Source organism: Echiichthys vipera (genome assembly GCF_963691815.1).
Source record: "Echiichthys vipera genome assembly, chromosome: 17".
Lineage (NCBI taxonomy): Eukaryota > Metazoa > Chordata > Actinopteri > Perciformes > Trachinidae > Echiichthys > Echiichthys vipera.
This window is the reverse complement of record NC_139842.1, coordinates 11,935,566-11,947,694: the sequence shown is the minus strand read 5'-3', so window position 1 is coordinate 11,947,694 and position 12,129 is coordinate 11,935,566. Positions and strand designations below refer to the sequence as shown.

The window sequence follows — 12,129 nt, the reverse complement described above, 5'->3', positions numbered from 1 at the left end:
GAATAAAGTAATGGTGCTGTTAGCATCTACACTGAATGTACTTAAGTATTTGTAGAAATTAAGTCTTTTGGTCGACCCTCTTACCATCATGGGCTATACCATTTTTTTCGGTTTCCATTAACCAGCTTTACCTTTTGCTATCTTAGTGAACCAGGAAGTACTTCAATTAGAACTTCTGAGGTTCCCTCTCTTTCAGTTTCATATTCTCTCCCCTTGCCACTACAGAAACTGGACCCACGGCTGGGAAATCACCCATAATCTTGTGCTGGTCTAGCAGGAAGCTGACCTAAGGTGGTGTTGATCAGAACCTAATCCCTAGGCAGGTCCCATCAAAGAGAGCATTTTTCATTAGACACCATCCCACGCCAGCTGCGCAGCATTAGATCCGGAATGCAGGGACCTCCAAAGCACCCAGACGGCCATTTTGGCTCCATATGGCACACAGAACCAGGGGTAATGATGGGAAAGAGATCCGGGGAAAAGACAGTTCATATAACGTGGTAATCCTTATTTGAAGAAATCATGCCATTTCCTATCAGTTCCTCTTTTTTTTTTTTAAACTTTGTGGATATGTGAAGGCTGTTTTGCAGCTTAAAGTTATTTTATCTTTTTGGCTCAGTTCAATTCACCCTCAGTTGTCTGGGAATCTGGAGTGGATTCAAAGCAGTGATGCTGAGGGTTGAACTCACCCAGATAACACTAAAAGAAATGTGCTAGTTTCACTTTTTATGAAAGAGATTAATGATTTCTCCATCCTTTTTTGTCAGCTGAAAGTGCTTCTAAAAAAAACTCACTCACAAGGTTGGACGTCTTACTTTTTCCCCCTTTTTATACTTTCTAATCTGTCTCCAAGTTTGACTTCGTAGTGGCCAGGGAAACGTTTCACTGCTTCTTTGCACCCTGTTTCTTTTTTTTTTCATGTTGGATTGAAGTCAGCCAGCTCTCAGATCCATATTGCCTTGTTCGCCCTGTTTTGTAAGCTGAAAATTTCTCATTCTTTTGATGCAGACGGAAATGCTGTCCTCTGCAGTCCACCATCCTCTCGGAAGCAGAGCCTGGGCAGGCCAGCTTTTCCCCCCTTTTTTTTTTAACACATCTCCCAGATCCTGGAAAAAAGGCCAGAGAAATCCATTAAATCCATGAATGGATTCCCATCAAAGACGCATGTGTTTAAGGGAGAGACAGAGGGGATGGGGATGTTTTGGGAGTAGAAAGTCAAAGCTGTTGGAATGAGATAATGAGAAACAGAATATCAGAAGAGATAAGATCAGACGTTCAGATACTTCCATACATTTGAGCTGCACCAAAAAAGAAAGGAGGTGAGAAGGAAAAGTGATGGAGGTGGGCTGAGTAGAAGGTGGGGGGGGGGGGGGGGGGGGGGGGAGTTAGTCTCTGTGTGTGTGTGTGTGTGTGTGTGTGTGTGTGTGTGTGTGTGTGTGTGTGTGTGTGTGTGTGTGTGTGTGTGTGTGTGTGTGTGTGTGTGTGTGTGTGTGTGTGTGTGTGTGTGTGTGTGTGTGTGTGTGTGTGTGTGTGTGTGTGTGTGTGTGTGTGTGTGTGTGTGTGTGTGTGTGTGTGTGTGTGTGTGTGTGTGTGTGTGTGTGAGCGCTCAACCCCAAACATCCCAATCCCCGTTCTCCACTGAGGGGCCTGTGAAGCTTGCTCTGTGCCTGATAAAGACACCTCATCTCTGGGCTACAGTGAGCGTGAATTCTGCCTCTCACCCACACCATCGCCTTATCTAACTTTCTTATTCTCCTCCACACCTCCACCATCCATCTCTCTCTGCCTTTCCCTGCATCCTCCCCCCTGCCTTCAAGTTGTGGCAAAGCACAGAACATTCAGGCTTTTTTAAAGAGTTACAAGAAATCAGGGTTGGGCTTTGAGGAAGTGTGGGAATAATGTTTCTTACCACACATACATATGCGCACACACATAATCCTCTGTATGATCCCTAGCATATACGACACAGGTTATATTTGCAATTTGTGCTTAGTATGCAGTACTTATGAGTTTCAAGTCTGGTTAGTGGAGAAAAGGTCTTTGTGTTGGACCTCTTCATCTTACACAGCTGTATCGTACACACTCCCTGCTTGTCAACATTGGAGATCTGAGATACTGTGTGACAAAAGATCAGAAGGCCTCAGGTTTGATAGGAAATGAATAACGTCTGGAACCATGAATTCATATTTTCTCTTAGTCTGGAGAGCATGGCATTTTGAACTGCTGCCGGAGATTAGATTGCAAATTTTTTGCCTGATATGTTTGTGTGGACCAGGGTGTTTGTGTATGAGTATGTGTGTGTGAGTGTAAGCGAGAGGGCACACACTTAACAGTTCTTGGTGTGTTTGCATCTTGCACATGCACTGCATACACTGTTATTTTAAGTGCCCTCATTTTTACAGCTTTTAATTGCCGGTGTAAATGTCACCATAAAAAGTTCCTCTGGCAAATAGTTGAAAAGGTGTGTGTGTGTGTGTGTGTGTGTGTGTGTGTGTGTGTGTGTGTGTGTGTGTGTGTGTGTGTGTGTGTGTGTGTGTGTGTGTGTGTGTGTGTGTGTGTGTGTGTGTGTGTGTGTGTGTGTGTGTGTGTGTGTGTGTGTGTGTGTGTGTGTGTGTGTGTGTGTGTGTGTGTGTGTGTGTGTGTGTGTGTGTGTGTGTGTTCACTTCAGATCAAAGGGACAGGACATTTCATCAAACACTAATCAAGTGTGACAAAACCACCTGGAGGCAAACATCAGCCAATGAGAAAGCAGCTTTTGGGCATGCAGTAGCCAATCCATGCTCCCTGTGTCACAGCACCAGTGTCCCTCTGGCCATGTCCCACGTGACTCCCTTGACATGAAAGTGTACACTCTTCTCTGACACTCACAGGACACACACACACACACACATACTTAGCTAAAAGCTTAAATAAGAACTCCTGTGTTTTGCAAATAGTCTCTTTTTCCCCCCACAGGTCATTATTATTGGAAGTCTATACACATCCAAAAACTTGAGAGGTTATTCCTTTTAAAAGTTAGGTTGGCTCACACAGTGTATGAGTTAGTTTAGTAGTCCGTATAGTCCCCTAGCTGGAGCTGCCTTTTGTGTATCTCCACTCATTATGAGATGACACTGCAGTTGTAAAGGGCTTTCAGAGGAGATGACATTACGCAGCTTGTTTGACAGGCAGTGATACTGCAGGTGCTGATGCTCTCTGGTATCACTGACTGCAAACAGCTTCTACTAAATCAAAATTAACTAAAAAAAATCCTTCACATCGACTAGTTCCCTGCCAATACATCTAATCGCATGTGTGTTTCGGTAAGGTCAAAAAGCTGGCCTTTTGTACATCTGTAGATTCCAATATGAACTGGTGAAGTAGCTGAATTGACCCACATGCACAAAAGAACAAAAAAGACGTCACACACAGAAAGATGTCATACGGAAGCAAACATGGAGGCCACTGAAGTCAGGATTTACGGTTTCAATTATAAGTTGATGTGCAGTGGAAGCAAGCAAATTTGTGAGCAGATGGTAACGAGGATGAGGAGAAAGAAATACAAATCCTTAATCATGTCAGGGATAGGAGCGGTGGGAATGTGATGTGAGCGACACCCGACGCAAAAATTGCATGAATTCCACATATGAAAGTGGCCAAAATCCAAATTGAAAAGATTAGATTACATGTGGTTTGTGTTGTGCACACTGTTGTGCTGTGTGCCTGCAGTCTGAACGTAGCCTTTGTCCCATCATCTGTGACAAACTGGCCGTTTCTTAAAAAGAAAAAAACAAAACGTGTTTGTCATCAGTGATGCATCATGAGAAGAGGGTTGCAGTAGTAGTTTGGTACCTCAGCTTGAGCACAGACTTCAAATCCTCATTTAAGTTGTTTGACAATGATCTGTATATAACTTTTTTTTTGTTGTGCAGAGCTGACGTGGCGATATTTTCATGTGGCTGGAGATGCATCTGCTTTCACACTATTTCCCATGTGTGGACCCATATGCCCCTGACCATCCTTACATGTGGTTTGACTGATTGGATCTTAATGTGTCTTCAATGTGTTCTTGTTCCGTTCCCAACCGTATTTAGAACTGTGCATTTGTGAAAAGACCACCCAAGATGCTTTTAGTGCAAAAAATGTTCAGAATTTTCACTGAACACTGTGCCAGTCTTGGTTGCTTTGTGCTTCTATTTTCTTTGGATCAGTGTTTGTGTGGAGCTCCACTCAGGTAATCAGGTACCACCAGCAATGGCTCTATCATTGTTGTGTTTGTTTTCATCAGTTTTCATTGACACAAGGAGAATGTCAACAAGCGGTGATGATACAGTATCAACAAAGCTTAGATCTTGAACCTGTATGCCCTCCAAAAATACAGAGGAGTCTTAACATTAAAGTCAGAATGCAGGAAGTTAAACCAGGGAGATCTGGCAGTTAACACAATGTTCTAGTACGCCCGTTAACATTTTAATAAAACATCCATTCACTCTAGCTTTGATCCTTTTGTCCTTTAAGCCTCGGTGAGTGTACCGTTCTCTCTCTCAGCCAGAAGATGGTGGTACGAGGTTGTTGTCATTGTTGTTGTCATAGCCGCGTCTTTATCCTCTCTCTTGCCCACTGTCAGTGCTGATTTATTAGGTTGGTCTTGTGCCATTTGGAGATACACCAAATCACATTATTCAGTCAGTCATGGATAAGACGAGGAGGAGAGAAACATGGGCTGAGGGATGGGAGACAAAGAGATGAGGGAGGCAGAGCGTAAGATCTCATTTTAGGGGAGAAAAAGGTACGGTTTAGGATGTTTAGTGTAGGGCGTTCAGATTATTGGATCTGTTCGCCTGCTGTTGGTATATGTTTACATCATAGCTGCTTCAAAAACACACATTAAAGGGTTTGTGTATGAACATATGTTGTGTGCATGTGTGTATGTACAGACCTATCTGAGCTGCGCGTTTCCTTAGTGCACCATCGGGCCCATCGGCAGAGAGAGAGAGAGAGAGTGAGTCACCCAGCAGATGAAAGAGTCAAAGTAAAGGCTCTGCCGTCCCCAAAAAACATCACACAGCTCCCTTGCTCACTTTTTGAAGTCATCCAAGAGGAGGGAGGGAAGCGACACACTTTCTCAATCGCATTAAAACATGGCGTCAGGCAGCTCCCATCTTGTTGCACGCTATAGATTACACTTTGGTTTGAAGTTGAGTTTTAAGTGGGACACCATGATATTGGGCTCTGTTTTTTTGGGTTAAGTTCCTAATTCAACTCAGAGTCATGCTACATCTGAACATCAGGCAGACTTATTGATCAAAGTAGGGATGGCAGCCTAAATAGATAAGAAGTGATGTCTACCTAGGCAGAAAAAATATCAGCACAGTTCTATTAAAGTTCAACGACCAAGAAAATTTAGCAAAGTCATATCAGTCACCTTAAGTTACCTTTATTTATTCAATAGTTCACACAAATCGGTGCACAGAGAGCATGAATGAGACACTTTTTCCTTGGTTTTTAAGTCAGTCCACCTGCTTATGTTGAAGTGGAAACCCCCCTAGCGTTTCCATGTGGTATTATTGTTGGTACCGCTGTCCCAATGACAACCAGATACAAATCTTTCCCTTTTCCTCACAGCTTATGTTGCCAATAACACAGCATACACTGCATATTTTTTCAAACAAACTCCATGAACGGAGAAGGTGATAACACATTTTCCATCCGTTTTTTTCCATATGAACAGGTAACATTAGATAGATTCAGTCAGGCTGGTGCTCTAGTCAGTCTCACTGGCCTCAAACTGACGGTGTCATTATTCCATTACATTCTGCATTCAACATTTACTTCATAATGAAAATTTTAAGCCAATAACATGTCCATTGCCACTTTAAAGCAATCTGTGATTCTACAGGCGACTCCAGCCATTGAGCATTCACAACCTCAAACTAAGTTTTGTTTTTCCTTACCCTATGATGTGGGTTAGATGGTAAGCCCACTCACACTGATAGTAATGGTGTAATTGGTTTTCTGATACCAAGAACTGGCTGGTTGAGTGTGTATTCACTGCACATTCGGTATGTTCTGTGTCTGATGTGTTTGATGTATGTTTATCTGTGTATGCCTGCCTGTGTGGGCCTGAGATGCATTATTTCTGTACTGCGTGTGATGCGGCACTGACAGTGAGCAGCAGGGATTAAGAGAATCACTACTGACAGGCAGTGATGCTAAACTGTGAAATGGAAATAAAGTCTCTTGTCATTACAGCACCAACTCTCTCACTCACACATACACATAGATACACAGGCAAGCACAGCAAGACAGCAATTATTACAGACAAATGAGCAAATAACATCTCCCAGTTCTCTTTAGCTGGCACATTGAACTCAAATTGTTATGAGAGACATGCATAGTGAACAGAGTAGCACATCGAATGCTTTCAAATGCTGCTGCCACTTAAAGTAAAAGCTTCATGGAGCAGTGGGGGAAAAAAAGCTTATCTTTGATATTATGGTCTTGGTTTCATTTTGTTGAGAAATGAACCTCACAAATCAGCCCCCTAGTGTGCAATATCTTGCATGCTGTGTACGGGGCAAAACTTATTACAAGCGTTACAAGCCACCACATATACAAAGGCTGAGTCCTAGTTGCAGCAGAGTTGGATTCAACCCTTGGCCCTTTGCTCCATGTCGTCCCCTCTCTCCCCACTTTCCTATCGATCTTGCACTGTACTGTCAAAAAAAAAACTTTTAAAAAAAGAGCATGCTTTGTGACTCATCATCACTTTAAAAATATCCCTGCTCTTTTCCCAATCCCTTGTCAGTCGGTTTTCATATTACCCATGTCCACATATTTCGTGCACATTTGTCAGTATGCATTTCAAAAGCTGTATGGAGTTCCTCAGTTGCTCAGAAAAGGTATTAACCATGGATGTATTCAGAGTAGTGGATACAATGTTCGAAGTGGAGTCCTGTTCATTCCTATGAAAGCTGCTCAGTGGTGCATAAAACCAAAAGAGTTCAGCTGCCGTGTCTAAAAAACCCGGATGATTGGCTCTACTTCCGCTCTGCTTCCGCGTTGTGTGGCCCATAGAGCAGGCGCACCAGAGACTTCCGCCAGACGGCTAGTTCGAGGATTAAATGATTTAATCATGGGGCTATTCTAGATTCTGAAAATGTTATCAGACTGAAAGGATCAAATTTTCATATTAATACAAATTTTCACGGGAGTTGTGATGCTCGAAAAACTATATCCACAAATTTTTCCACCACAAATCTCTTTCACCATTTAAGTGAAATAATTATTTTTGTCCTGAGGGCATCACATGACAGACCTGGTTACAATTCTACCATTTGGCTGCTATGTCAAATTGGCTTCAGAGCCTGGTACAATTACTGTGGGCCTGGTATTTATGCTCGATTGTGAGGATTTTTGCCTTTTGCCGGAAAATAGTTGATTCCCAAAATAGGAAATGAAAAGGCCTTTGCTGAATGAGGTGTAATGTAGTGTACATTTAACTGACATGGCTGAAAAGCTTTTCAGCTATTGGCAGTCCTCCGGACAGCATGACAAATAGCTATTACTACCTGACATGGCATGTTTTTTTTCAACATTTCAAAAGATTGCTCAAAATTAGCTTGAGAATTCAATGGAAACACAGCTATTGTATCCTTTCTTTATGTGGAGTGACATCATCCTTACTTCAGTTTTATATCTTCTATCAGAGTTCAGCTGTAGGACTTTGCTGAAAACCATAATTGCTCTTTAGCAATGTGAGATGATTGGAAACATATCGGACAGAAATGCCATATGGAGGCAATATCCTGTCCAGGACTATAGACGGCACAGATTATGAAATTACTGGAAACGGGCACACTGGCTTTAAGACACGGACGTTATGTGTTTGCAGGATTTTGCTATTGAGAAATGTTTACTTTGTTTGGTTTCTTCCTCCTTGGGCAACAATACAATGGTCAATTCCAAACAATAGGACTGCACACCTTGAGCAAATTTCATTTCCAAACAGCCATAGATCAAACTCTGGATGCGTGTTTGGCCTTCATGTATCCTGTTTGCCCATTGTCTGTGTTTGAATAAGTATGAGTGGCTTGTATGCATATCTTTAAGTGTCTGTGTGAGAGAGATAGAAAGAGAGAGAGAGAAAGTTGTCACCCGTTTACCGTCAGTCCTTTTTTAGTGTGCACGTCAGTCTGTGTCTATTTGTGTGTGTGTTTGGCCAGGTTCCCACTGCAGATTATTAATTAAGTGCTGTTAAGCAGTGCATGCCTTGCTTTTAGAGCCACTTCCACTCTCTTTAACAAACACACACACATACAGATACAAGTGCTTGTACACACACAGACACACATACACACACACACACACACACACTTCAAAGGAGCCGCACTCCACACAGCTAGGATTAAGAGGCGATTGAAGAGCCTGATACAGCCTCAAAGTGCCTTCAGCACAAAAATGCCTTTGGCAGGGCACAGGTAGTCTCTTTGAAAGTGCTTACTTACACACACTTTCTCTCTCTCACACACACACACACACACACACAAATATGGCTGGGCTTTTAATTTAGCTGTGATTTTCCCTTTGTATTTGTCATAGTCCTGTTGGGCTATTTTTCATCTATTTCCAGCCATTTTTAATGTGTGTTTCGGTGTTTCTGCTGTATAATGTATGATGTTGTATAATGCTTCCTGCTAAATTCCCCTGAGTGACTGTAGGTAAAAGGAATAGGCTAGTAGCTAGCTCTTTATGTTTTTATGAAACATCTGAGACTGTTTGCATGTCAATATGGCCATATGTTTCCATGAATACACTCACGTGAACCCACAGTCATAGAACAGAGAGCTACACACACCTCATTATCTCACAGTCAATTACAAAGATGATGCTGATATAGAACTTCCATGTAAACATTTTCACTACTGAGACACATTTTATCCTCATCCTTTCCTATCATTTTCAAAAAAATTGCATAGCTTCTGTTTCTGTGCTGATTTTTTTTGTTTCAACAAATGTAGGCTGCTTGAGAGTTATGGTTAAAAAAATCTAATACCAACTACCACAAAGTCACTTCAGCTAAGCTTTAGTCAAGATAGAGCAGTCCAGCAGCATTAAAGGGGGACAGCAAATGTGTCATCTTTAAAGAAAAACATTGAAGTACTCCATTTGCGCCCCCTCTCCCACACACAGTTCTTTCTCTCGCCTTCTCTACACTCTTCTTTGTCTCCCCCTCTCTCATCAGCTGCTATAGGGCCCCTAGGGATGAGCGGGCTGCCACTCAAAGAGTACTGGCTCAGGAAGACAAGCTTGTATCCTTGGTGATGGCTCTGTGTTTACGCGGTGACAGGTGTGTCCGCTCTGAGCAGGGCAGGGGTGTTTGTCAGGAAGTGTTTGGATGGGGTGCAGAGTCCAAACGCAGCTCAGGTGTTGAGGGGTGCGTTCAATGAAACCCTGTTTGTTAGTGAGTTGTCCGTCTGTCAGTGACTGTCAGGATGAGAGAGTTAAGCGTGTGTGTGTGTGTGTACCTCATGGGTCTTGTATATGTGTATTATATAAATCAGGTTTGCTGCATTTTTAAAAACATTTTCTAAAATATCTGCATGGCTTGTGATGTTTTAGGTATTTTTTATTTATTTATTTCCTACATATACAGGAAGTTTTCAAGAATTAAAAATAATAGCTGTTATATTTTGTTTCTTATCACTGTCTCATCAATTGCAATGCAAGATTCATACTGGCGTATAGAGAGCAGGTTTTCAGAGTTTAAGTGGATCCACGTCCCCTGAAAAGACCTGCTTGCTTTTCAAATAATGGCCTGTATCCCCCATTAATGCAAGCTCTCTTTCTCTTCAGTACTTGTATAGACCTTGTCACCATGCGTACAGGCAGCCATCGACATCCCCGTCGAATTCCAGCACTTCACGCCTAATTATCTCACTCCACTGTTTAGCCTATCATGGAAACTCTGGCATCACAACACAGCTAGCTGAATGGAGGCAGATCTTGTATTAGACACTTGCAGTCTTTGCTTCCAGCTGGCTAGCTTCCCACAGAGAAACAACCAAAAACAAAGAGACGAGCGCCGCTCAATAAACTCCAAACAACGATCTCCATTCACTCCTATTCTGTCTCCACAGTGTTGTCTAACAGCTTCTCCTGATCATCTCTCTTTTTTTCTTCCTTTAACTAATTGGCAGCAGCGTTTAATTCCCCTCCTGCCCCCCTTCTTGTTAAGTGATGAATTGTTGGCATGGGATCAAAGGGGAGTGGTGCCCAGTGTGCACCATACCCGTCACTACCTGCTGGCACACATACGCGTTGGGACTGGCACTGTGCCAATGGGCCAGAGGCCTTAGCTGCAAGGACATGCTGCCAAGAGGCAGAGGTCAACATGAGTGTGTGAGCAAGCATGGGTTGGTTGGGAGGGTAGCGTTTGCACTTCCTAACAGAAGATTATATTTCACAACCCTCTCTTTTATGTCTCTCTATCCATCTGTCTGCATATCTCTTTCTCACACTCCCCTCTCCCTTCTTGTTGCAGACCAACAGCAGGTTGAAGCAGATTGAGAAGGAGTACAGTCAGAAGCTCGCCAAGTCTGCCCAGGTAATCATTTTTTTCTTCTACCCTTCTTTTTTCCCCTCTTTCATTTTATATTCCTCTTCTTTCCATTGGACCGCTTGAAAGATTGGACAAATGTACTGATGGAAGAGGTAAGGAAGCACATGAAAACACACACACACATATTCACAAATAAACAGGTGTACACACAAAAACACATCATATGTGGCGTGAGGTTTGTGAAGAGCTCAGGCAAATATATATCTATGCATAATACACAGAAGACTGCTGCTGTCTGTTTTTCTGTTCCTGTTCCCTCTCTCATCTCTATCCAGGAGTGTTAGAGGTCAAAGCTCCAACAGACCTGTGTGAAGTCAGGACAGGGTATCAGTTCTCAAACCTTATATTTTGGATGTTTTGATATCAACGTTTGCCCTTAACGCTGCACTTATCAATATTAGAGGGTGAAGAAGAAGTGTCTTTGCGAGATGACAATTCTGTAATTTCTGTCTGTAAGGACCATGCCGTCAGACAAAGTTTATATTTTTAGAACCAAACTGCAAACAGTCTACGTGACCGCGATGTAATCAGTGTCATGTCCTGCCTTCTGCACACTCGACCCAGGTGTCACCACTCACCTAAACCAACCGGAGTATTTCCAATAAGTAAGGACACATCTGAGACAGACATTCGGTTGTGTGCTACATGAGAGAAAGGGCAACTGCGGACAATGTCCAGAGTTCATATGAGAAAATAGCTTTACATTTGTCAGGGGGAAATGGGAGTTATGGGGTCTGCCTCTGCAACATCTTTAAGCAGAAGTATCAATCAACCTTAAAATATCTGTATAAGTCCCTTATTATCTTTTACACACTTAAACTGTTACATTTGTCCCCTGCCTGTTCACTTACAATAGTATCCTCATCCCTTTCAACATATCTCTTGTGCCTCTAATACCTCTTAACTCTATATCTTTTTATTATCTCATGTCATGGCATTGTCTGCTTGTCTCCTGAAAACCGAGGTAATTCTTCTGTTCAACCAGGAATATAACTTGCCAGGACACACTCTGTCATTCAGCAAAATGTCCCTTAAAGTTCAGGCAGCTTTTTCCTCACCAGTTTAAAATACCCTAAGTAGTGTTTATACTACAAAAGAAAAGAGTTTTCTCCTTGATTATGTAGCAGGATAAAATATCACAATCATTTGGACATAATTGCACCTCGTTAACCAAAGAGGAGATCCAAAAGGGGTGGTGGGGGGGGGTGTGTTTTTCTTTCTTTCGTCTTCTCTTTAAATCCCCCCATTTTGGGATGGCTGGCAAAGCCAAGGAGTTGAAAGTGGGGTTGACAAGCAGATGTTGTGAGAAAACGGTAGCTTCTTAGGTTACACAATGCTCGACTTCAAAAGAAGTCGGATGCTGTGCGAAAGTTCAGCCATGTTTGCCACTTTGGCGGTGCGCTATGCCGCCGCAGACATAGCAACAAGTGATTAATCCTCTGTTTTGGGGACGCAAAGCTGGCACAGGTTTAACAAACAACACTCACATTAAAGTCTCTGTGCGCAGAATTCAACACCCTTGTTAAAGT

General features: G+C 42.5%; 1 protein-coding gene across 1 annotated transcript in view; it reads left to right on the top strand.

Annotated features, from left to right (window-relative positions):
* cep112 (centrosomal protein 112) overlaps positions 1-12,129 on the top strand; it is a gene marked incomplete at both ends in the record, with an annotated part of 99,215 nt that overhangs the window by 59,585 nt on the left and 27,501 nt on the right. The window contains one exon of the mRNA XM_083931855.1: positions 10,523-10,585. Within this exon, the coding sequence (XP_083787981.1) occupies positions 10,523-10,585 (63 nt within the window). The remainder of the gene's footprint in view (positions 1-10,522; positions 10,586-12,129) is intronic.